This window comes from Gossypium arboreum, chromosome 5 (genome assembly GCF_025698485.1).
Source record: "Gossypium arboreum isolate Shixiya-1 chromosome 5, ASM2569848v2, whole genome shotgun sequence".
NCBI classification, from domain to species: Eukaryota; Viridiplantae; Streptophyta; class Magnoliopsida; order Malvales; family Malvaceae; genus Gossypium; species Gossypium arboreum.
In genome coordinates this window covers 9,037,682-9,063,431 of record NC_069074.1, presented here as the reverse complement: position 1 = coordinate 9,063,431, position 25,750 = coordinate 9,037,682, and the positions used below count along the sequence as shown (strand labels likewise).

The following is a 25,750-nucleotide window of genomic DNA, read 5'->3' as shown; positions in this document are numbered from 1 at the left end:
AAGGAAAAACCAAAAAAAGTAGTCACTTTGCAGCCTGCAACTTGAACCCAAAACCGAAAGACAAAGGAATGGTGAGACCGACAGCGAAGCACCAGGCATCGGTGACGCCGAGATTGGTATTGCTTTGCGTTGGTCTACTGGGAATCGGCCGCTTCATTGAGGGCTTCTTCATCTCCTTCCTTCAATCCTTATCTTTCTCTCTCTTTCTTTTTCCAGCAATTGGTCTCTTCTTTCTTCAGATGCCCCTCCATTTGCTTCCCACCATCACTCAAACCCCAACCCCATAGTAAACCCAACACTCTCTTACTTCTTTATCTTTCAATTTCTTAGATCACTGGGGAAACTCCCACTTCATCAATTCTGTTTACTTACTCCTTTGGTGGTGTTGCAGGGGCATGGAGACAATAATGTTAAGGATGGCAGAGTGTTGTCAGCTACTTTTTTTGATTTGCCTGCTCCTCAACTCGAATGGGAGAAGATGGCAACTGCACCTGTTCCTCGTCTTGATGGGGCTGCTATTCAGATTAACGATCTTCTTTATGTCTTTGCTGGATATAGCACCATTAACCACGTTAGTTAGTTACTTAACACTACCCTTTCTACCTTTTCTTATGTACTATGCTTTGCCTTTTCTTTTTCTTTTTCTCTTTTCTTTTTACTTTCTTTACTTCCTGGGGACTGCATTTTCGACTTCTTCTATGGTGATTTTGGAGCATGTATATTTGTGTTAAATAGAGTTATGCTTCTCAGTATTGTTTTCTTCTTCGCTTGCAATGTTTGTATCATAGGTGCATTCACAGGTTGATATATACAATTTTATGGATAATTCATGGGGAGGAAGATTTGATATGCCAAGAGAAATGGCGCACTCACATTTAGGTATGGTAACAGATGGACGATATATGTACGTGGTCACTGGACAATATGGTCCTCAATGCAGGGGTCCTACGGCTCACACATTCGTTCTCGACACTAAGACGAAGAAATGGCATGACTTCCCCCCTTTGCCAGTCTCTAGGTATGTGTATATATCAATCAAGTTATGTTGGAGGTATATAGTAACTGTGGAGGAAGCAGAATGTTCTTGTCCCTGGTAAACTGTGTATGTTTATAAGTGTTAATGTGTACACTCTACACGTGCATTGTGATGGGTAAACAGTAGGCTGTTCCATAGAGAAACCTTGTCTGCAAAAAATGAGTGATAAAGATGTTTGAAGGAAAAACAGCTGGACTTTCATTCAGAATTCTGCCTGTTTGGGTGTTTTTGCATGTATAACACTTTATAGTTGCTTGTCAGTTCTATTACTCGGACTCCATTTTTCCCTAGGTTAGTACGTGTGTGAGCTCTCTTTAATGTATCTAACCTGCATTGTGGAAAAGAAAAATGATTTTGTTCAATGTAGTTTCTACTGCTTGCTTTCCTATCACTTTGTGTAAGTTGTATCTGGCTTTTTTTATTGGTTTGATGAGTTTCCTTTGTTCTTTGCTTTCAATTCTGCTTCATAAGGCCTGAACTTGTCTGCATAATTTGCCGAGTATCTAATGACAAAAGAGATGATCTGCTACAATTCTTTTCTGCTTATTCAACAATCCTATAGAACAATAACTTGCATATTTATCATTAATTTATAAAATTGATCCTCTGAGTTTGCGGTTCAACTTCAATGCTATTTTGCAATTCTAACTATAGTTTTGGTTGTCTTATCTTCTCTCTCTCACCCTTGCTTTTCATTTTTTCCTCTTCTTGGATATGTTGCCTTGTTAATCCGTTTTTCTTGCTTTTTTGTTGTTTTTTGATGAAGATATTATACATCTACTGAAGTTTATGTGGTTTAAGTGGCAATGCACTTGAGTATTTTCAGGTATGCACCAGCCACTCAACTTTGGAGAGGTCGACTTCATGTGATGGGTGGCAGCTAGGGGAATGGGCATAGACCTGAGTTAGAGCATTGGAGTCTTGCTGTGAAGGATGGGAAAGCATTAGAAAAGGAGTGGAGGAGTGAAATACTCATTCCACCGGGGGCTGGGGGGGGGGGAACATCACAGGAGTGTTCTCTAATATTGCTTTTCCATGTTGCAAGTTGATTGATTATTCTTTTTGTGAATTTTTTGGAATTGGATGCATGTTCTTGATTACAATGTCATACATTTGGATTATGAATTCATAGCATCTTATCTTGATGATTTATACATTTTTGTATTATAGAAATCCGAACAGATGTATACATGCAGGTTTAGTTTTTACCATTAATGAAATGGTATGTAAAACAAATTGAGACAATAGTTAATTTCAGGATGGCATCACTGCAATTATGCTGTATATCATGTGGGGGTGTTAGAAATTTTTAGTTTTAATCTTCAGTTGCTGATATGTTGTTCTAATGTGTTTTTCTTTATATCTTTAAGCCATAATACATATTGCATGAACACAATTTCATTATCTAATTTAGAAAAAGCAAGCAATGTAAACACTGAAATATTTGGAACTGTTGTCCTTGATTATTAAAAGGCTGCTTTCGTCATATCATACGAGCATCTATTTGTTTTTGGGAGCCAATAAAATAACATGTTGATTTCAGTTGTGCATTCCTCGTGTAGTCTCACCTAAACTTCGTCTTTCAAATGTCATTAATGTAGGGGCTGTGTTGTGTTTAAAGATCGTCTTTATGTTATTGGGGGCCAGGAGGGTGATTTTATGGCTAAACCTGGAGCACCTATTTTCAAATGCTCCCGAAGGAACGAAGTAAGGAGGACATTTGTGTTTTTCTTGAGAGTTCTCTCGATTGGCCTTTTTAATAATAGTATATTATTTTGTTGGTCTGTTTCCTTTAAAGCATTCTGTATCATTTTATGATTGTAATTGGCACGTATTCATGTCCTGCATGTTGATCTCTTTTCTTAAACCACAAGCTTTACTGATATTATCAGGAATATTGGCAAAATAAAAGTTATGCTTGCTATGCTGTTTCCTCTGTCCTGTGCATGTATTCATCTGTGAGTATTTTATGATACATGATAAATGCGATGTGATATAATACTGTGGATAAATGGGTTTAGCTAACTGATTGATTATATATTTTACAAAATGTGTTTCAAACTAGACGATGTAGGTTCTGTCTAATGTCAGGTTATTGCATCTCTAACGTTCTTTGCTAAATTTTCTATGAATAATATATTTTCCTGTAAATATATATATATATATATATATATGGAGCCTTAAAATTAACTTATTTTCTAATTCTGCTTCAGGTTGTATTTGGTAATGTATACATGTTGGATGACGAAGTGAAGTGGAAAACATTACCTCCTATGCTAAAGCCAGATTCACATATTGAATTTGCTTGGGCAATCGTTAGCAATTCCATTGTTATTGTTGGAGGCACAACAGAGAAACACCCTGTAACGAAAAAGATGGTTCTGGTTGGAGAAATATTTCAGTTCAATTTTGATACACTGGTATTATCTTCTTATCTTTGTACAGTTGCGTAAAGAAGATTTTCATATATATATATATATATATATATATATATGCATGTTTATGCTTATACTCACATAGTTTGGATGATTTGCATTCTATTCTATTATTCATACACACGTCTGCAAAAAGGCATGTGTACGTAGTTATGCACAGAGCACCCCCATGGCTGCCCAGACATGTGTCAAGTGGAGTTGCTGCTGTTATTCAGCCTTTTCTAGCTTATATGCAGACTACAATCTTCAGCCTAGTAGTTTTCACATTTGGCTGAAAGCATCACTTGGTTTTATTTTTTGACTGCCAGACTTCATTGCTTTCCCTCTATTACCGGTGGGGGTCATTGTGCACCAAGTGTTAAAACGAGTACATATGCATATGTATGTATGTGTGTATGAATGTATGTATGTATGCATGCATGCTTTTGAGTCAATTCCTTACGATATTGATTGCATTTCAGAATTCAGATATTTCCCATACGCACTTCCATCTTAATTAGTAAAAGGTCTTTGATTAAATATATTGCATTTAAAACTGGGACTCAACTTTGCATGGAACACTTTCGAGTTTACTGCATCAAGAAGACATGATAATCATTGTATATAATTGATACGCGTGAAACCTCAAAATATGATACTACATTCTGCATGTTCTTTGCACTAAACAACAGAGTATTGTTCATGTGTTTTTTCAAATTATTTTATAAGGTCTGATGTTTGTGACACTGCTTTAACAGAAGTGGTCTGATGTTTGTGACACTGCTTTAACAGAAGTGGTCGGTGATTAGAGAACTTCCATACCGGGTGAAAACCACACTGGTCGGGTATTGGCAAGGATGGCTGTATTTCATATCAGGGCAGCGAGACAAAGGGCCAACCGATCCGGCACAAAAGAAGGTCATTGGAGAAATGTGGAGAACCAAATTAAAATTGAACTCATAATCCAACCTTTTTCAAATTTTGACCAATATTTACCATGTGATGAAATTAAAATATTTTGTTCATTTACAAAAACACGTAAAATCATTGTATTAATTAGTTTATAGGAACTTTCTTATAGTCCTTGTCAATTCCATGATGAATAGGTGGATAAATGACATATTAACGTCCATTTCCAACACAATTTTGGATATGCTAAACAGACTTGTTTATAATTAAATGGTCATTCATCCAGTCCTAATTTTTTCAAAAGAATATGCTAAAAATGAATTCGGTCTTAGCCGAGTCATAATTGAACTCAGACAAAAAATTAAAATTGCGTCATAGCTCGATCCACCTATAAAAATTGCCAAAAATTCTGGGGAGGGAAAAAGAGCATGAGAATTTGGGGGGAAGAATCCTTGTTAGAAATTACAAACTTCCATGTTTTAATAAATAACCTTCTCTATGATATTACATTTGAGTGATTTGCCCTTTATTCTTCTAGTAAAATGCAACTTATTCTATTTCTTCAGATTCTGCACTTGACCTTTCTTTATTACGTTCCACAAAGCAGCTTTGGCTTCCTCCAACGTTTCAACAGTTTGCCCTTCTTCAAATGATAACCTCTGTATGTTGAACTGAAAAATGGCATAAAATAGAATTTATATAGGAACTGGCATATAAAATACCTACACCTCCAAACAAACCCAGACTTTAAATTCCAAAATAATCAATACCTGTGCACCTTGACGGACCCTGATGTCAATTCCTTTGCTGTCTATTGATATAAGAGCTGCATCATCAACCTCAGCTTCTTTTGATAACAGCTTCCTCAGAGGCTTTGAAAAGGTTACATTTAATTCCTACAGTAGAAGCAAATGAAACCCAAATTAGCCCGGGAAAATAGGGCCTATTGGCAAACTTCATAAGAGCATATGTATAGAGAAATCAATTAGTAGACTTAGATCTTCAAAAGAAAAGAAGAATGAAGCACATAAGATAACACATAATCCATGCAAATTAGAAGAGGAAAACTGAGATTCTAAGAATCAAAAATGTTCACCTTCAGGTTTTGTTCACCTCCATCAACAGCAATCTTATCTGGTTTAACTGCTTCATATTCCATTACATCGACCCATGCAACAGTGCCAAATCCTCCAATGAAATATATGTCACTGAAAAAAATTTTGATAAATAAATATTTTCCCTGTGTGGATTATACGACAAATTTACATCAAGTACAAAAGATTCAAAATAATAATAACAATAATAATGTAACTACTATGTAAAAAGGAAAAAAAATCAAAGAAAACAGGGGAATGTTAATTAACTGTTTACTTTTATCCCACTACTAATCAGACTTCTGAATACAAAAGCAGCGTTATTTTACATGGTCTCATATGTTACATAGAAACCAAGTGTCATAAGGTAACTAGTAAAACGATGAAACTTAAAATCAAAGTACACACCAGAAATATTTCTTTCTCCATGTTGAACCAATTTCAGTTCAACCGAACCTTGGGGTAGTACTTAGTAGAACAACGAACTAAACATACAAGCTAGGCAACAAGAACACTGATTCCTAAATTCAGTGAAAACAGATTGTTTTCTATTAACTATAAATAAAAGACCATTAAGAGAAAAAAATGTAGTCATATATGAAAATCCTCGTATCTCATTAAAAAATGAACTAGGACGGCGCAAGTTAGAGCGACTGCAAGCTTGAAGACACTGGCAACCAAACTAAGAACCCATTCCTCAGCACCCAAACAAATTAAACTCTACTAAATATTACAAGTGCATGACTGTATAATAGATATTAGCAGTTTCCAAATGAAAGAATCAGCAAGAAAAAAAGGTCAGAGATAAGATGCAATGCACAAAGAATTAGTCTATAGGCTTTCTAAGAAGGAAACATTAGCTGGCACCAGAGATAAGAAATCCTATAGACCAAAGCAGACCTTATGTTCTGCATCCTGAAGTAGTAGAAATTCCCCCACTGTTGTGATGGCCCTTGTTGATGTTTCGCTATGTACTGTTTATGAGCCCATTCCTAGTAAAATAACCAACCCAAGGTGAGGCGTATTTTAGGCACAAATTCTACAGACATGCACAATGCATATAATAGAAGAAATTTAGTGAACCTAGAGATAAACAATACCCTTTAAGCATGTGATCAAAGAGAAGAAAGGAGAAAATATCCAAAAGTATGCATTCTTTCAATGGTGAGGAAATCAAATCCTCCAAATAGACATCCTCTACAAGCTATAGGATAGACTCCAAGGGAAGAGAACCTTGCTCTCTACAGCCGTTTTGGAAGCAATGCCCTGAGCCCATGAAGTAAAAAGAAGAAGTCCTAATCTCTTTTAGCAAGCATCCCAACTGAATATGAACTATGAAACCCCCCCCCCCTCTTTCTTTTTCCACAACCAAAAAACAGAAAGAAAAGGGGATTTAGGCAAGCACCTGTTGATGTTCAGGAAGAGGGTAGACATCGCCAAATATCGTTACCCTTGCATTTGATAAGCCACTCCATCCAGGTATCTGTAAATCCAACTTTGATAAGTGGACAATAACTAACCAAGATATTCCATCAGAGCAAAAGGATCAAAACAATTAACCTGCACAACAAGGGTGCATCTAGGGTCTGCTAATAAATTCCGCGTATGGATAGCCAATGGAGAAAATGAAAATATTGGATCTGCAGATTGAAAGACAAAGATATATCAAATAATCTAAAAAATTATAGACAAAAACCAGCTTCCATTTACACAGCTGTCCTACTTATAGGCAAAGAAAGTCTGCTACTTTCATAAAGGATAAACACATAGTTATTAAGGCTCTTTCACTTCAAAATAACAATAATATAAGAAACCAAGAAAGTTTAACAAATGTTCTGATAAAACATTTACGGTGGAAAGAAGGCATAAACAACTAACAGAACTTCAAAAGTAAACTACTTACGGCCCATTGAATCAGGCACAAAATCAACCAGAGAGCCAAAGGGATACCCTTCTCGTCGGTGGTGCATCCGAGACATTACAGTGCATAAATGAGCAAATCTAGCCTTAAATTACAGATGCCAATAAATACAGGACTATTAAATTACAGCAAAACTGGAAAAGAGACAAAAAGAAAGAGAATAGATCAAATTATTTTTATCAAGACATGACAATATTTAGAACTCAAAAAATAGCCTTTACTTGTTCCATCAGATTACGGACTGCTAAGGATGGTCGGGGTAATCCATGGGCTGAAGTTGCACTCTGCACTCCACCAGATATTGGGGTTCTGAAAAGCCCAGCTCTTGTACCCCCAGTGGCTCCACTACTATGAGGAGCTACTACAGAGGTTTCAACCTTTGTTAATTTATCGTCATCCTTCTTGCTGCTTCCATTTTGATCTGGATCACCCTTCAGAATATAAGAGAGACTATCAATACCAAGCTGAAGTAGCCACTTGATACATCCAACAAGTCTCTATGACAACCAAAACGGAAAAAAAAAAAAAAAAGAAAAAGGGTCCAAAGATCATAAACTATAGTAACATTCACACCCTTGAAAAATTTTAAACCCTCAACCGATCCCTTGCATTAGGCCCTCTAAATTTTCGATTTTTTTCAAGAGTACAAATCTAAGAAACATTCAAACATAAAATTGAAAAAGTAAAACCTACATTTTTGCTAAACCCAAAAATTATATTGCTATTTTCTAAATCATTCAAAAACAGTAAGTTTGCTTTTCTATCAAATCAAATGCAAAGTTAGAGAGGTTCTCATCTCATGTATCTTTCTCAATGTGCTTACACAAATTGTAGAGTAAACAAAGCAAACATTACATAAATATAAAACTTAAAAAGAACCCAAATAAGCAAACAGCAGAGAAGTTCAAAAAAGCAAAGCGAGAACGGAGTTATTCAGATTACCTGAGAGACAGAAAGACTATCCTCCTCAGAAACAAAGCTAAACCCAACATTGAGGGTTAGAGGCTGCGGCTGGCCCTCACCTTCATCGGGAACCTCGCGAGATAGAGCGTGGAGACGAAAACCATGAAAGTGAGAGGTTTCGGCGTTGAATTTGAGAGACTCAATTCGTTTGCTTGGCCCTTTGATCAAAAAAGGAGAAGACGATGATGATGAAGGTGAAGAGGCAAGTGAGTGGGTGTGGAGAAAAGGGTGTGTCTCAGATACATTAGAGATGAACACTGAACTTGAGAGAGATTCCATTGGAGAACACCAAAGAGATCTACGATGAAAAAATGAGAAAAAAGAGGGCCTTTTCAGTGTTTTTGCTTATAAAGAAGCAAAAGGGTTTTTGAGTTAGTACAGACAGGGGTTTTGTCTTTTTATTTTATTTTAATTATTAATGAAAAAGAACAGTGAAAGGATATTGATCTGAGTAAAAAGAGAGATTCTTGAAAGAGATTTGAGAATTTTATTTTTACCCGAATTTATGCTATTTTTCTCCTATACGTAATTTATTTTTCTTTATATTCTTTTTGTCACACTTTTTTATTTTCCAAAATTAACAAAATCAATTTTAAAATTTGAAAATAGAATGCATCTCCTAAAAATGAAAATACAATGCATTGTTCAAAACTCGAATTTTAAAACCAAAAGAAACGGTGAATATATATATTTATTTGATATTATTTTTATAAAAACTAAATATATTTACAAGCTTGTTATTTCCTTATTTACAGATATTTATTCCGCCAATAAAATATTCACATATATCGAGAAAATAATTAAAATAGGAAAATTTGTAGATTTCATTCCATATTTGTGAAGGAAATTTCGGAGAAATAAAGGTAAGAAATAATCAATAGATGTTAAGCTTTAAAAAACAATAAAACAAGAAGAGTTTTGTAAATAATAATAATAATAATAATAATAAATGATGAAGGTCATCATTTATAATTCTTGCTTTCAAAGTTCTGTGTTATTATTTTTTAATTCTATTATCTTATAATTTTTAGTGTTCGTGTTTTTGTTAATTTAATTGATATTAATATTGTTGTTGTTATAAAAAAATATAAGTTTGAAGGTATTAAAATACGAAAAATTATAAATAATTTTAAATATTGTATAAAAGGATTATCGAAAATATGGAAAAAAGAAGAAGAAGAAGGGAGTGTGTATTTCTAATAAAAGAAGAGTGGAGAGAGGTTGATATTGATCCAACTCAAGTGATTCCTATCAACAATAAAAGTTAATCATGTTGTTTTTGTGAGTTGGCTGATTGGGCACAATACGTTTTTTTTATTGCCATTAATTAAATTCTTTTCCTCATCTTTTTATATGCTCTTTTCTTTTGGTCAGATTCACATCTTAATTTCCCTTTCAAGTTCCTTTCCTTGGCGCATATTGATATTTGATCGTGTAAGATTAAGAATAAAAGTCCAACTCTTTACAGTATACGACAACCTGCTGCTGCTTGTTTTCCTCATTGTTCTCATGGCCAAGGAAGTCTACATGTGTTTATAATTTTACAAATACCTAAACTTTAAAGATTAAATGGGTAATGGCACAGTAATTTGATTACCTAAATTGACCCTTTAATTCGAGTACCCAAATTGATGAAAAAAATTTAAGTATCTATTTGGAAAATGGGTATAACTTAATTAAGCCTGAAAAAAAAAAAGTAAACGTGGGAATAACTCTCCAAAACTAAATTTGTATGAAAGTTATTAGTTTTTATCCTACCAAACACCCCTTGTCAGAATTCTGTGTTTTAAAAATCAACACAGAAGAGTTATAAAGTTTTAGACTAGCTTGCTTGCATCTTAGTTTTACTGGGCAAAGTTAATACTTGAAAAAAATATAATCTTTACAATCTCATTAAAATATTTTACAAAGATTAAGATAAAATCTCTAATACTAAAGTTTTTCTATTAATCTCTCTGATTGAAAAAGAATATGTGAAAGGTAAATGCTTACAAAGTTTTAAAATCTTAAAATTACAACTAAAAGTTTTCATATAAAGAGAAAACGAAAGAAATGGAAGTTGTTTATGGAAATTTTTGTAAAATCTTTATATTCTCCATTGGCTTGCTTCTTGAGGATTAAGTTTATAAAAATTTGGAGTGGTTAGGGATAAGAAAACAACAACTAAAAACCTCTGGAGAAAGCAGAAAAAAGTAATCATTGAATATAGAGGCTGCATCCTTTACACTACCCTCTCCTTTTTTCATTTTCATTTTGTACAACATCAGTCTCTTAACATATTTGGGGATGCATACATTGGCCCTTTCCAATATCCATAAAAAAATGAGTTTAAAACAACTCAGAAACAGTAAATTATTCAGATTTTCAACGTTTAAAAATGTTATATAAATATTGTTATATAATAAAATTATTATATATAGAATGAGTTAGATTGTATTTTGTTTTTTATACTTAAAAATGGGTAAATGAGTCTTGACGAAATAATTAAAGAATGACATGACCGTACATGTGTCTTATGTTGATATTAGGGACTTGTTTTTAACAACAAAAATGGGTGAAAATTTTAATAAAAGGATCAATTTATTCTTTGATATAATATTTATGGACTAATTTACTCATTTTTTTAATAGCGGGGCAAAATACAATTTAACTACTAAAACAAAGACGTTCATAGTACTTTTAACGTTGCTATGTTAACGACTACTAAATCAATATTAAATAACATTTCGCAAGTTTGATTTCGTCGTTGAATTGTTGATTTCTTCAAAATTTAAGACCAATGGTAATTAGTTGTTTTATGCCCTCTATTTTTCGCGTAAACCAATAGTGCTTAAAATGTTCAGTTGAACTATATATCTGCCATGATTTCTTTATAGATAATTGAGTGTCCATGACAAATGCAAGCAAGGGAGAAAGGACGAAATTAAAAAGAAAAAGAAATCTCATTTCAGTGTCAAGCGATCTGCATTGATCTAGTTCAAGATCAAATTTCATGAGCCCTAGGCAAGCAAAATCCAGTGAAGCAAACATACCCTATCAACCATGGAAGCTTATCATACTTTTATGCTTTTCTTTATCACTTGGCCGATTCCTTTGGCACATTAGTTTTCTTCTACTAGTCATTAATTATATTCTTTTCCCTTACTTTTGTATATGCTTATTATTTTGTCACCTTCACATCTTAATTTTCTCTTTCAAATACATGTCCTGATCATGAAATCAACCATCACACAAACACAATTTCTTTCTTTTTTTATTCTTCCTTTTCCTTTCCTTGGCACACATTGATATTTGGTTTTGTGAAAATTTGAGATATGGCTGCAGAAGAAGAGTCCAACTCTTTGCAGTATACACCAACCTGGGTGGTTGCTGTTGTTTGTTTTTTCTTTGTTCTCATATCCCTTGTTGCTGAACGAGCTCTTCATCACCTTGGGAAGGTACCTAAATGCCTTACCATGTGTTCAATTCATAATTCTAAAATGTTTCCATTATGTTCATTTGGTCATATAGTCAAAATCGTTCATCTATTTGTATGTTTGCCAATCTAGATCTTAAAGCACAAGCAGCAAGATGCACTATTTGAGGCATTGCAAAAATTGAAAGAAGGTTTTGCTTCCTTCCTTTCTTTTTTGAATTCATAGAATTTCTATTATTACTAACCAATTCATTGCTCATGTTTGTTGGCAGAACTCATGCTATTAGGATTCATTTCCCTTCTATTAACTGTCTTTCAAGGTCTAGTGAGTGAAATGTGCATCCCTACTTATTACGTCTCCACGGTATTGCTTCCATGCAAGAAGCATAGTGAAGGCAAAACTCCCGAAAAGCATTTTCCTCGAGCTATAAACCACAGGCGGCGCCTGTTTTCCACTGAGGCTGCGTCTGATCATTGTTCTCGTGAGGTATATTATATGATTTCACTAGTGCAAATTGAGTCACAATATGTGTATGCCTTCAAACCATACTTAAATCTGATTGTATATTTTCTCGGAGCTCAGGGGAAGGTCCCCTTATTGTCATTGGAAGCATTACATCAGCTGCACATTTTCATCTTTGTATTGGCAGTTGTTCACGTTATATATTGCCTCATAACAATGGTTCTTGGAGGAGCAAGGGTGATGTTTTCTACTTAAAAACTTTTTGGTGCAGTCCCTTAATATAGCTTTGGTTAGCATTAAATATTTTACTATATGCAGATACGGCAATGGAAACAATGGGAAAACGAGATTCAAGGACACCTAAATGGTAACACGAAATCAATCATATACAAAATAATCCATGAGGCAACAAGAGTTAAAGGTTGATGATGATGTTGTTTTCGTACGGTTCAGATAGGCATGTGGACGAGCACCATACGTCTTTCGTGCAACATGCAAAAGGTTGGAGAAAGACGGCAATTTTGAGCTGGACTGTAAGTCTTAACACAGCTATGCACGACTTTTGTGTATAGATCATGTAGTGAATAATTGACATAGTTATGGGGTTCTTGGGCTCTTGGCAGATGTCATTCTTCAAGCAGTTTCATGGCTCTGTTACTAAATCAGACTATACAGCACTTCGAGAGGGGTTTATCAGAGTTAATGCCCAAACCATCATATTGATTTGGATTACTTACTATCTTTTTTTTTCTTGAAAAAGGATGTTAAAACAAGTACCTCTTTTCCTATCATCTAGGAACATTGCCCTAGCAATCCTAGATATAATTTTCACGATTATATAATGCGAACACTCCAAGTGGATTTCAAAAAGGTTGTTGGCATAAGGTAAACTACTTCATTCATTCTTACAATCATCACCAAATTTAGCACATATAACCCACTAATATCCTTCTTGTCTCTGATATAGCTGGTACCTGTGGCTATTTGTGGTGATGTTTTTGTTACTGAATGTGAAAGGTAATGTTCCTTTAATCTACAAGTACCAACATTTTTTATGTATTCCATATAAAAATATAACATATATATATTCGTGTGTTTCCAAGCAGGATGGAATACATATTTTTGGTTATCATTTCTCCCTGTTGTTGTAAGTATATTCAGCTTTTGAGAATTAGTATTGAGATTCAGATGGCATTTAATTGACATGTTAAATTAAACCAACTATTACAGCTTCTACTTATCGTGGGCACTAAGTTGGAGCACGTAATCATTCGCTTAGCTCAAGAAATGAGTGAAATGAAGGAACGAGGCGAAACGGCACAAGTTAAACCTTCCGACGAACATTTTTGGTTTCAGAATCCCAGGATCGTTTTTTTCTTGATTCACTTCATCTTATTTCAAAACGCATTTGAACTTGCTTTCTTCTTCTGGATCTTGGTATGTTGTTTGCTTGCCATAGTCTCAAATACATAATTAACCCATTCTTCTAGTTCTTTTATAGCCAAAAAACAAATTCACTGAAACCAAGCTTTGTTTTGTGAAGTGCACATATGGATTCCATTCATGCATCATGGAAAAACTGGGCTATATTATCACTAGACTTATAATGGGGTAGGTATCCAAACCAAACAACTAGACTATCTTTATCATACGATCTAAATTCCATCATTTGCTTGTTTTACAATTTTGGGGGTGTTTTTCTTTTTTTATCAATTTTATTTCATTGGTTGTTGCAGCGTCATCGTTCAAGTTCTGTGCAGCTACATCACCTTGCCTCTGTATGTTCTAGTTACACAGGTTGATATCTGTACACTTGACTAAAATCTTAATTGGTTCGTCTTAATTGGTTCGTTGTGGTGTTTGTTTGAATCGTGGTTTTTTGTTTTTTGTGAAATGAAAGATGGGCAGCTGCTTCAAGGAAGGGATATTTAAAGAGCATATTCATTCGACTTTGACAACTTGGAGGTCAGGACCCAGAGATCAAGGAAGCGGGTAGGGCTCCTCCGCCCCAAATTCAGCAACAAAAACTGATAGGCTACACAAAGAACCTTGTGAAACCTTACAAATTGTGGAGCAACCACCTATGTGTACCTCCATACAAACACTACAAAATTCAGGATAATTATTTGGCACACGCTAATAATTTTAACCTTACAAATAAATTAAGATTTTATATAGTAATAAATTTAAAAATTTTCAATCAATCATTTGTGTATTGAATAATTATTCCAAAATTAATAATTTATGTGCTACATCAAATACTAAATTTATTACTTGTTGTATTTAAATTGATTTTATTTTTAAAAATATTTATGTTTGAGATTTATTTAAATATAAAATTTCAATCTTGAATATATTTGTATATTCAACATTTTCTTAAGTTAAGACTTGCAGTGATTATGAATCTATAGCTTGACCTTGTTCAGAAATGTAATAATAATTTTATCATGGATCAGATGTTAAAAATACAAGCACCCAAGAGTCACGATCGAGCTTTAATCAAATTTTCATATAGGTGATGAAGGTTAATTTGTTCCAAACAAGTCATTAAACTTTGTAAATTATAGTAAAAAAGAAAAAATCTAATTATCTTAATTGAAAAAGAATTGATAGAAAAATGACCGACTTTTTGCGAACATTTAATAAAGTCCAGACTCATTTCTGATATTATCCCCTGTTTTATCACTCAAAAAATACCCAAGACAGCGAAGGCATCTAATATCATATTATATCTATCTTAGCAAGAAAATCCAAAGGGAAATGAAAATGAATCTCCAAATCCTAACTCAATCCTTGTCGACACACTTTCCCCTTCCACCCTTCCCTCCAAAATCCAAATTCCTTCAAGCAAAATTCAAACCCTCCTTCAAATTATGCTCCTCGCTCTCCACTGTTTCAGTCCCACCAACAAAAACCAGCCACAAGCCATTTCCCGCCGAGGTTTCCAGGACCATAATGGAATTGTCTTCTATAGGGACCCTTTCCACTTTAGCTCAAGATGGGTGGCCCTTGGGCGTTGGTGTAAGGTTTGCTGTCGATGCTGAGGGCACCCCTGTTTTGTGCTTGCCTCAACCTTCTCCTGATAACCGCTCCACCCTTCATGTTCAGGTAAATTTATTTTATATCCATATGTTTCTATGTAAACTTCTCCATAGACAATGTTGAAATTGTTTTTGGATAGATATTGACATAATATACATGTTTATATTTGGAGATTTTTATTCATATGATTTGCTTTCGATCAGTTAGATCAATGTGGGTTACGGACTCCTCAGTGTACAATACAGGGCAGTCTTACCAAACCAGCTGATGCAACCATTTTAAGGGTAAGACTGCTTTGTTTTTTTTTTTTTTTCAAGTGATATTACTTTATAATTTATACATGATGTTTTACCAACACTATGTCGCAATTTAGGATAGTATTTTGAAGCTAATCTTTGACACAGATCAAACAGGGATAGTTGACTACAACAACTTTCTCAACCCAACCCCAATTGTAGAAGCTTTATCATTATGTGTGTGTATGTTGGTGTTTGGTTTATGTAGGATTCACAACTCTACTTGTTAATCACTTTTAATCCTAGTTTATAAATAGGAAAAGTAAAGAACTTATATTGAGGATAGAACTTGAGAGGAATTTCTATTCTTTATTCAGCTACACGAATTTCTTAAATTTTATGACATTTGAATTTTCCCATACCCAATTTTTATGAAAATTATCCTCAAGTTTTCCTTTTTTCTCATTTTTGGTATTGCGCAAGTTCCAAATATTGTTGGTGTTTTGCCTATGAATCCTGGATAGAATGATAAATTTTAGAGGTAAATGTTTAGTGGTTTTTAGCATTGAAGATGGTGGTTGTTGGGCAGCAGTTTATGTTTACATCCGTATTCCTTAAACGGTTAAAGCGTCCACTCCTTCCTCTCTTTTATTTCCATTTTTGTCTATCTTCAATTTTCTCTGAACCTAAACCAACTTTCTGATTTGGGATTTAAGTTGAATATTGCCTTCTTCGCATGTATCTCATAAGTAGGGATCTAAGGTTAGAGGGCTTGTGTTTATTCATACACTGTGCTAAGCAGTTATCTGATTGCTCATTTTTCATCTCTCTGCTGTTAGATTAGGGTCTGATAAATCAACTTTATATGAATTTTAAATTGAATATTTCTTCATCAGCGGTTTGATTCAGTATGGAAGAAGAGGTTTGGAGAAGCCGCCGATGTAGACAATCTATATACTGTTGATGTACAAAGAGTACTTCAAATGGAAGACTTAAATGAGGTATACCGAGAATTCTGCTGTTGTCTATGCTTTGTGTAATAATTTTAGACTACAGATTTCTATTAGAATGTTATATTTTAGTTAGAAGTGATATGGTCAATTGTATTAATTTCAGTATGCTGCTTATAACTCATGCAGGATGGTGTATGGGTCACTACATCAGATTATAAAAATGCAAATCCTGATCCACTGCGCAACTCTGCTGAAGAAATTGTCAATGAAATTAATAACAATAACAGGGAAGATGTCCACCGCTTTTGCAATGTCTACGTTGATTTGGACTTCCAGGTGCATATCCACCGATTTCATCCTTTTTTTTAATACAATATCTGCTCCATATTTTACTATTGATTACTGCTTATCTAGTATGTTGTGTGAGAAATCCTCAAATTAGTCCAATCCATTTCCATCTCCCTTTTTTTTTTTTTTTTTTTTTTAAAATTTAAAAATTGAGAGGGCATATTTTGCTTAATGTTTCATTTGTTATAACTTGCCTTAGGAACTGCCAATAGAAACCTAAATCCAAAGTTCATTTGGTTCACCCGTGTTTACCTTTCTGATCTTTCTGTTGGTTTAAAGAATATAAAATTATGTCAAATTAAACCAGGTGAAAGCAAATGGAAACAAAGCATGATCTAACTCTTGCTTCCTTGAAGAGACTTATGGGAAAATGGATGTGGAGCTTAAATGTTGTGTCTTAGTTTTATCTGCTTTCAAGGGTTGGAGTACCACTCGCCACCAGTAATGGAAAACTATAATTGAGCGTCTGAGTGCTGAGCTATTATCGGATAATGAGGATCAAACAGATATGCCTTGTTTTAAGATGATGCTTGAAGTTGTGAAACTTTTGAACACTTCTTGTGAACTTATAATTGTTTGGACAATGATGGAAACTTTGGTATTGACTTACTCAATTAGTAGTTAATTTATCATGGTGCTTCAACTTTTGGATTTATGCGTAGTTTTATCACAAATATGCTGAGTTAAAGATCTTAGGGGGGAGAGAGAGAGAAGGTGAATTCATTCATTTTATGTTATCGATCTTTACCTACGGGTGTCTTGTCTACAGATTTCATCAGTTTTCGGTTTTTTCTTGCTGTCTCATATGCATGCTGCGAATGTTATTAGTGTCCTCCACATTTTCATTGTGTTATTCTGAATGACTAAAAGTTCTTTTGCTTGTGATAACATGCTTTGCATGATGGAAAGATGCTATTTCACTGGTATCTGGAACATAATACGAGCACCAATGACATTGAATCATTTCGTGTGATAAAATTTTCAAATGTCCATGATTATAATCAAGAGTTGAAGTTGCATGCTTGCCTTTCACCTAAAATGCATGCCCAGACTTAAGTTTGTGTAATACTCTTATGGGGTTGCATATTGCATGGCAGGTATCAGAAGCAAAGATGATTTGGGTTGATCGTCTTGGCTTTGACTTGCGAATCTACTCTCCTCAGAAGGGTGTATTTGATGTTCGAATTCCTTTTCCCCGGGAAGTAACTGATGAGAAGGGTGCTAAATCCTCATTCAATGGTATGTCACAACTTGCATGGGAGGTGGAGAAAAATTTCCATGCCCCTGACTTTGAGAAGGTGAAACAATTAAAGAAAATTGTTTACAGTGGAGGGCGATAAGTTTGTTTAAGTCATTGCTTGTGAATCTGATTTAGTTGGTGATCCTCCAATTTTGGGAACTGGAAAAAAAAAATTACACTTTCTTTTAGTGGAATTAGGAGGTCAACAGAAGTGTCATGAATTGGTAAGTGATTGTTCATGACTCCAAGAAATGGAATAACAAATTATGTTATGCTACATAAGTAATGCTAATTTTATTATCTTCACTTTTATTCGGAAGATGGCACTTGTTTTGCAGTTTATATAATATGGAGTCTTGTATTTCTTCAAGATTTGAGGAGGGCTTTGGTCAATTGGTGGGTTACTGATTGGGTAGTTATGGTTGGTGCTGCAGTCCTCCACTCTTCATAACTAAACATCCCAACGCTAAAAAATATAAAATGGTTAAAATATGCTTCGAGTCAGTATTCTTCTTCATACGTTTGGACTTTGATCTTCATAAAATTATTAAAGTATGCAATCCTCTTTCTCGTAAAAATATATTTATTACTCTAAAATTTGGCAAAATTTATAACATATTTGAACTTAAAAAAAATAGTATGAATACATAAAATTATAAAATCTTATATTAAAAAAAGGGATTGTTAAAGTGTAAATTCATATTAAAAAAGGATTATTAAAGTGTAAAACGTTATATAATTATCTAAAAATGGTACTACGATAAAGAGAACATAACATAAATATGATAGGAAGAGAAATAAGCTACAGTTTTGGCAATATTGTCAAGGAAAAGATTTTGGGAGACATTTTAAATTTCAAATTATGGCATTAGTAGTTTGTGTGGTGGATGTTGGCTTTCACAAGTTGGAATGGAAGAAGATGATTGAACCCAAAACTAAGGCAGGCCACTACATCTCATTTCTCACCTATCAATTTTACCCTTTTTTTTTTTTTTAATATCACTGTTTCTCGGTATTGCGGGTGCCACTTGAGGAAATCACCTATATATTGTTTATTGTCATGTCGTTATTTGGTTTGTCGATCCCATTCCTTTCTCTCCGCTCATCTAACAGCAACCAATACAGAATCATTTCAAGCAATAAATCAAACCTCTCCTTTTATGCCCAAAGCAAAAGCTTCAAAAACCCATCCTCCCAAAAAAAAAAAAAATTACTAGTGATTGACAAACTACAATTCCTAGTTCTCAGGATTTCATTTCTGATCACTAAAAATAAGAGTTCAACATTCTATCAATAAATCACATGAGATTTAAGCTTTTAATAAACACCATTCCCGCTTAAGCTAAATACGTAATTTTTTTATACCATTAAGTCAAACCTGCATTTACTACTCTAAAATGTTCATTCCAAAACCCTAATACAGGAAAGAGACAAGGGATATCATAAAAGGGCTAAAGTTTTTTCTCCTTTTTTTCTTTTTGTTTTTTCTGTGGTATAAAAGGTGAACACTTTAATGTCCATTTAATCATATACATTCACAAATACATAAAGTTACATAGCAGTAAGTGTAAAACGGAATTGGTCGATTACAGCATTTCTTTGTTCACCAGTCAAGTGTGATCCAAGCGTGCTGCTTGTGTATTTCACTTGCTTTGCCTTAAACAGGGTGTTAAGCATGGTTTCTAAGCTTTGCACCGTGTAAAATACATCACTTCTGTGTTCCACCACAACCCTATATTTCTGCAAGTAACTTGTATAAGCAGGCACCAAGGCCTGAACCACAAGCTTGTGCATCTTGTTTCTTAAGCTTTCATCCATAACCACCCAATTTAACTGCTTCTTGTACATGTCATCAAAGGCTTCATTGAATGCCATTAGCCTCATCTTCGGTGAAGAATCCGGATTATCTTGGGTTAGAGAGGCCAGGATTTTCCCCCAGGTCTCTCTCAAGTAGAGAGCTGAATAGTATTCCTTGTAATTCCCATGAGCATTTAACCAAGAATCTCCCATTAGATTCCCTAACTTTGTGCCTTTTAGACTAGTGAAATGACAATGATTGTTCATCATGAATATGTAGGACAATGCCTTTCGCTCATAGGCTTTCGACCATGCATCCAAATTGACTGCGATTTCTCTTACTATGCTGTATATCTGGTTGGTAACAAGTCCCTCCTCGTATTTTTCATATTTCCAACCTTGATGGATTCTCAGAACTTGGGTCAAAATAGGTCTGTAATTGTCGTCAAGCAGCCGGTTACAGTAATCGGTCACGAAGCTTACGAGCCTCGGGACACCTCCATCACTCGGTGGAGAACTTCGTCTTTCGAGCTCCACTTGTAAAGGAAGTTCCCAGAAAATCTCACTGGCTCCATTAACGACTTTGGTGACGAGATCCCTTGTCATGGTTTTGATTTCATTGCAAGATTCCCCTCCAAAAAGCTTGTTGAAATCCATTCTTAAAGTTTCAAGAACTGAGAAGATGTTCAACAAATGCAACAGTTTGGTAGGACTCTTCTTAGTCTCAGCAATGCTCATCCCGAACCTGAGGAACAAAAGAATTCCCGATTCGACCGCAATCTTCGCAAAGCAGCCAGTCCATGCACCTGATGCTAGGCTTCCAAAGACTTCGTTGCAGAGCATATGCTCACTCTCAAGCACACATTTCACCATGAACTCCATATGCTTGCTCCACTCATGTATGCAACCCTCCATATGCTGGACATCTTCATATTCTTCAACCGCATTCTCAAGGTAATCCAAATCGAGAGCTCGTAAGCTATTTTTAGCATTCAGACTACGAACTTCAATGAAAACCGATATGCAGCTGTTTGTCCTGTTACCGGTATTTAGTTTCTCCACAATCACCTGCAACTTCCGAAGGATGGGCCCCGGAAGAGGCAATGCAGCATTGTTGGCCTGCTTGGCTGTCGATGGTGATGAAGAATCCGTAAAACCAAGTGGAACACTACTTTCTGTCAAAATCTGCTTGAATGAAATTTCTAGCTTGGCAAATGCACCAGAAAGAAGCTCGCCATTTCGACCAGCTTGCTCCCCAGTTGCCTGTAATTCCTCTAAAATCGCTACCGATCGTTTAACTTTCGAGATGTACCGATCATCGGCCACAGAATTACCTTCCAGGAATTGGATAACTCCTTCTAACCATTGGATCGCCAAGTTGCAGTTGGCTGTAAGAAATTTTATAGCATCTTCAAACTGCTTAATGGTTGAAATGTAAGAAAAAATATCAGAATGTGGGAGTGAATCTGATAACAGCGACTTTTCAAGTTCACGAATAGAATCCAAGATCTTTAAAACAGCTGCAGAAGGGCCAAGAGCGAGACTGATATGGTCTCTAACAGCGGCAAACGTGCAGTTCTTGGAACCGCCAGGCCTAATAGCCATCTCAAGAAATGTCAACTTTTGGTCTAACTCAGCTATTCGTGGTCCAGTTTTATCGAGAGCCAAGGCAAGAGCCGTTGAATTGTCAATGCTTGCTTTCAATAAATTCCGACAAGCCAAAAGATTGTCAAAGCTCTGCACCTCAGCCATGGTGCAATCACATCTGAGGATTCTTAATTAAAGAACTGGTTTTATGTTGGAAGTTCAAAGGTTTCTTATGTATCACTCATTTACCCTTTTTTTCTCAACCAACTACCGAAACTCAAACCAAACCTCACTTACAAAACAAGTATCTGTGAATCACAAACTTCCAACCACCATACCTTAAAATTTCTTGAAAAAATAAAAAAGGAACCCTGGCTTGGAAGTTTGAAAGATTGGATGTGGGTTTTTTGTAAGGAACTCTTTGTCTTTTCATTTCAATTTCACAACCATCTCTCCCCACCCACCCGCTTCTATATTTTCACAACTGTCCCCAGTCCTCGGTTCCGACTGTTTCGAAAAACTAGGCCTAAACAAAATCAGGGGCTACTTTAATATTAAATATTGGTGAATCGGTTCATATCTCTTTAGTTAAATTAGTCTCTGTAATTTGTAAAAGTTATGAGTTTAATTTATATACTTTAATTAGTTTAATTTTAGTTTTTGTATTTTTAAAATTGGTTAATTTTGGTCATGACCTAAATAGTAATAATTAAATATGTTTGGTTAAATTTAATTATTGGTCTTGTATCATACGCACAATTGTAGATTTAATCCATATTCTTCAATTAAATCATTCTAAGTTTCTATACTTTTCTAATTTTAAAATTTCAATCTTAATACAAATAACAGTCATTAAAATATGGAAATAACATATGATAATATATTTTTCGATCGATTTTGAAAATAACGAACTGAACTTAATCAATTTAACAATGATTGTTTGGTGAGTATTGAAATTTTAAAAATTAAAAAGTATAAGGACTAAAATTGACCAAATTAAGATACAGAGACAAAACCTACAATTTTCTCAAGTAAATTGACTAATAAAAGAATTTAACCTTTTTTGTTTTTTTGTTTTTGCAAGAAAAGGGAATAAGATAGTAACTAATTATTATTTTTATGTACTTTTTTAAAAAATAAAATAAAATTTATCCTTAAAAAGTAAAAATATTAAAAATTGTTATAAAATCCAACACAAAGAACAAGCGGTTTAAAAGTTCCATTTTGATAGTTCAAAGTTTAAAATCATAAATCATTTTGAGATTTAAAAAATTGTTTAAAACATTAAAAATAAAGAAATGGAATTGCTACTAGTTGTTAAAAACAATTGAATAAACGATTCAACTTAAAAGAAGAGTGATAAGAGGGTAAATATTAAAACTATACATTATATCTAATTTAATGTATAATATTATATACTAATTTTGATTTTATATAATTTTACTTTAAAAAAATCATTTGATTCGATATTAAAAATTATTAATAACATTATTGAATTAGTATCATTTTATATTGATATATTGTATACACAAATAATTATATTAATTCAATATGAAAATAAATGTATGTATTTATTTTTTAAATATGCACAACTGAATCAAAATTAAAATTTTCTGTATATATATAAACCACGGTTTAAGTTTCACCTGTCTATAATTACACCCAATCAAAGCTCAAATATTAAATTACATATTAAACTAAAGTTTAGGTATAAGTTTGATATTTACCCAAAAAAAAGGAGGGAAATATTAGTGAATTGAGGTGGCTTCACGCATATGAATTTGAACACAACTTGGATTGAAGAAGTTTAAGTTACTGATTGCTTGAATGGTTAAGGATTATATGACTACAATAAACTGTTTTATAAATAAATAAAAAAATTATCGACTAAAAGTGAAAAAAGATTTATTTTTAAATTTTTAATTAACACCCGTCTCAAGTTTAACAACTCCTATCCCTTACTTCAGTGAAAAAAAATAAAAATAAAATAAATTGGAAAAAGTTTGAATGTAAAAATATGAATGGGTTATTGAGTTAAAGGTGCTCATGAGTCGGGTTGGGTCAGGTTTGAATTAGGTTTAAATATGATATTAATATATTTTACTTGCTCAAATTTGATCCGGCTTAAAAATAAGTCTAAAATTTTACCTTAACTTGTCTATATTTACAAAAGATTAACCCAAGCCCATTTTATATCCGCTCATATCATTTTTTTATTTTTAATTTATTTATATTATTTTAATTTAATATTTTTATTTATTAAAATTTTTATATAGTCATCTTAATATTATTTTAATATTTACCTTAGAGTATTTAGTATAGGTTTATTTTCTAATGTGTTATAAATTACGTGATATATAAAAATAATATAATATAAAGTGTCATAAACTTAAAAATGTGTTAAGCTAGGCTCAAGCCTTAAATGTTCAAATCTGAGCTTGACCCATATTTTAAACAGACTTAAATTTTTTGATTGAATCTATTTTTCAGGCATAATATTTTTATTTAACCCTTCTCAAATTTCAAACAGATATTCGAACTAAAGCGAATAAATTGACCTATGAATAAGTCTATATTGAGTTGAGTTTGTAAATAGAGTAGTAGGTGACTTCCATGATATTAGACCAAGCCGAAGTCCAAACGAAGCCCATATCTGTTAGTGTTACAAAGAAAATCCATACTTATAAAAAACTTTCCTTCACATTTGATTTTCTATTACTCAATCCCTGTACGAATTTCATTTACTGTAAGAGATTATTTAAATCCTCCCATTTCAAATTTCTTCTTATATTTTTTAATTTCTGATGGTCTTTTGAAACAATTAATGGGGTGAGCCAAAGAAAAATAGAAATGTTTCAATGGTTTTGATTTATAAATTGGCTTAGAGCCCTTGCATTTGGTTTGCCAAAGGTTAATGACTCACTAACAATAGCTGTTTAGCAGTCATTTTCTTGGAAGAGCTTCAATTAGTACCACTTGACTTGCCATCAATTAATCTTTGTTTCTACGCAATTAAATTCTCGTTCTTTCAGGAATCTCTTGAATTAAAAAAAAAAAAAAAATTGGTGTTCCCAAAACTAACCTTGTTAACAATGACCAAATTAAATGAAATTTTTTGTATTAACTGCTTTTTTTCCTCATAACAATAGAATATAATTATCGCTGCAGTGAGGCCCCCTCCATCATATTGAAATTATTAGTAAATATTAAAAGTAGGTCAACTATGGGTTACCTCACAATATTGTGGTAGGAATTGGCCTGCAAAATTATCTTATTTTAAACAGATTAGTTAGGTTATTTGAAGAAACATGTTATCTCACTCCTTGTTGACACCCACATTTCAAAGTAAAACAAAAAAAGAAGTTGATTTTGTCATATGATCTGGGTTCATTCATCTCCTACAAATTATACAAATTTTGATCACCTATCTCATGTAATCTCTTTATTCCAATAATGCTCTTAATTCACAATCTATTACTCCACCACTCACATCTATAAAGTAGAACTTTTGTCAACACCAAGGTAAAAAGAGATGTGTATTGCTCAAAATTCTCGTAACACAAATAACATTCTTACTGACTTTTTATACCATTTTTAGTAGTTGTTTATGCTACCTATAATGTGAAACTATCTTATTACTTTTAATGGCTTTTATGGTATGAGTCACTTTTATAGTTTATCTCAATATATTATATAACTCAATTATTATTTACACTTAAAAATAATAAAAACAATGGAACCTAATCTTTTAGTTATTTCACTAGACGATATGAAAAAAATACAAATGCATGAATATTTTATAATGTATATAATTTTATTTAAATTATCAATATGTTAACATTTATATGATTCTTAGTGGAATAAAAAAAATCACAAGAAAGTTTAAGATATTATCATATGTTGTTATAAAATAAAATAAAAATGATATATTGGGGATTCCTCAAGTAAAGTTAAATGAATAACATTTGTCTCTTTTAATTAATTTGTATTTCATTTAATATTTATAAAAGAACATATGGAAACATTTAACTCTTGCTCGTGAAGTTAAAAATTTCTATTTTTAGTATGTAAAATATTAATAGTTAAAACAGGGGCGAAGCTAGGGGAGGCTGGCATGGGCCCCGACCCCCCTGAAATGTAAAATTAATTTTAGACCTTTAAAATTTTTTAAAATTTTAAATTAGTTAAGGTAAAATTGCACTTTGGCTCCCTAAAATTATAAAAATTTGATTTAATCCTTTACAAATTATAAAGATATAAACTATAAAAAATTAAAAATTCATCCGGCTCCTCCTAAAAATTTTTTTTGGCTTAAGTTAAAATTAACAAAAA

General features: G+C 33.3%; 4 protein-coding genes and 1 pseudogene across 8 annotated transcripts; 3 read left to right on the top strand and 2 right to left on the bottom strand.

Annotated features, from left to right (window-relative positions):
* Positions 1–68: 68 nt before the first annotated feature.
* On the top strand, positions 69–4,954 carry LOC108451504 (kelch repeat-containing protein At3g27220-like; annotated as a pseudogene).
* LOC108453367 (uncharacterized) lies at positions 4,795–8,767 on the bottom strand. Of its 2 annotated transcripts, none has more exons than XM_053028719.1 (9): positions 8,317–8,767; positions 7,596–7,871; positions 7,357–7,459; positions 7,014–7,093; positions 6,859–6,936; positions 6,354–6,445; positions 5,456–5,567; positions 5,130–5,255; positions 4,795–5,030 (listed from the first exon to the last, which is right to left on the bottom strand). In XM_053028719.1, exons 1-9 carry the CDS (start codon positions 8,614–8,616, stop codon positions 4,914–4,916), a joined length of 1,284 nt encoding a protein of 427 aa, XP_052884679.1. In that variant the 5' UTR covers positions 8,617–8,767; the 3' UTR covers positions 4,795–4,913. The 2 variants fall into 2 exon arrangements, with proteins under 2 accessions (XP_052884679.1, XP_017606920.1); XM_017751431.2 differs by having other exon boundaries at positions 7,596–7,805; positions 8,317–8,761.
* Positions 8,768–11,221: 2,454 nt separating this feature from the next.
* On the top strand, positions 11,222–14,522 carry LOC108452325 (MLO-like protein 13). 3 transcript variants are annotated; one of them, XM_017750100.2, is made up of 14 exons: positions 11,222–11,774; positions 11,886–11,943; positions 12,025–12,239; positions 12,336–12,452; positions 12,534–12,582; positions 12,669–12,748; positions 12,839–12,913; positions 13,012–13,100; positions 13,183–13,232; positions 13,322–13,362; positions 13,446–13,652; positions 13,759–13,826; positions 13,952–14,012; positions 14,116–14,522. In XM_017750100.2, exons 1-14 carry the CDS (start codon positions 11,652–11,654, stop codon positions 14,209–14,211), a joined length of 1,329 nt encoding a protein of 442 aa, XP_017605589.1. In that variant the 5' UTR covers positions 11,222–11,651; the 3' UTR covers positions 14,212–14,522. The 3 variants fall into 3 exon arrangements, with proteins under 3 accessions (XP_017605589.1, XP_052884677.1, XP_052884678.1); XM_053028717.1 differs by lacking the exon at positions 12,336–12,452; XM_053028718.1 differs by lacking the exons at positions 13,952–14,012; positions 14,116–14,522 and having other exon boundaries at positions 13,759–13,830.
* Positions 14,523–14,873: 351 nt separating this feature from the next.
* Positions 14,874–18,353, top strand: LOC108450284 (glutamyl-tRNA reductase-binding protein, chloroplastic). 2 transcript variants are annotated; one of them, XM_017747838.2, is made up of 5 exons: positions 14,874–15,323; positions 15,461–15,541; positions 16,390–16,494; positions 16,633–16,782; positions 17,892–18,353. In XM_017747838.2, the coding sequence occupies exons 1-5, from the start codon at positions 14,976–14,978 to the stop codon at positions 18,132–18,134; spliced, it is 927 nt and encodes a 308-aa protein (XP_017603327.1). In that variant the 5' UTR covers positions 14,874–14,975; the 3' UTR covers positions 18,135–18,353. The 2 variants fall into 2 exon arrangements, with proteins under 2 accessions (XP_017603327.1, XP_052884680.1); XM_053028720.1 differs by lacking the exon at positions 15,461–15,541.
* A 1,121-nt stretch (positions 18,354–19,474) lies between these two features.
* On the bottom strand, positions 19,475–22,016 carry LOC108451505 (exocyst complex component EXO70A1-like). Its single transcript, XM_017749188.2, has one exon. The coding sequence runs from the start codon at positions 21,581–21,583 to the stop codon at positions 19,586–19,588; it is 1,998 nt and encodes a 665-aa protein (XP_017604677.1). The 5' UTR covers positions 21,584–22,016; the 3' UTR covers positions 19,475–19,585.
* Between the last annotated feature and the right edge of the window lie 3,734 nt (positions 22,017–25,750).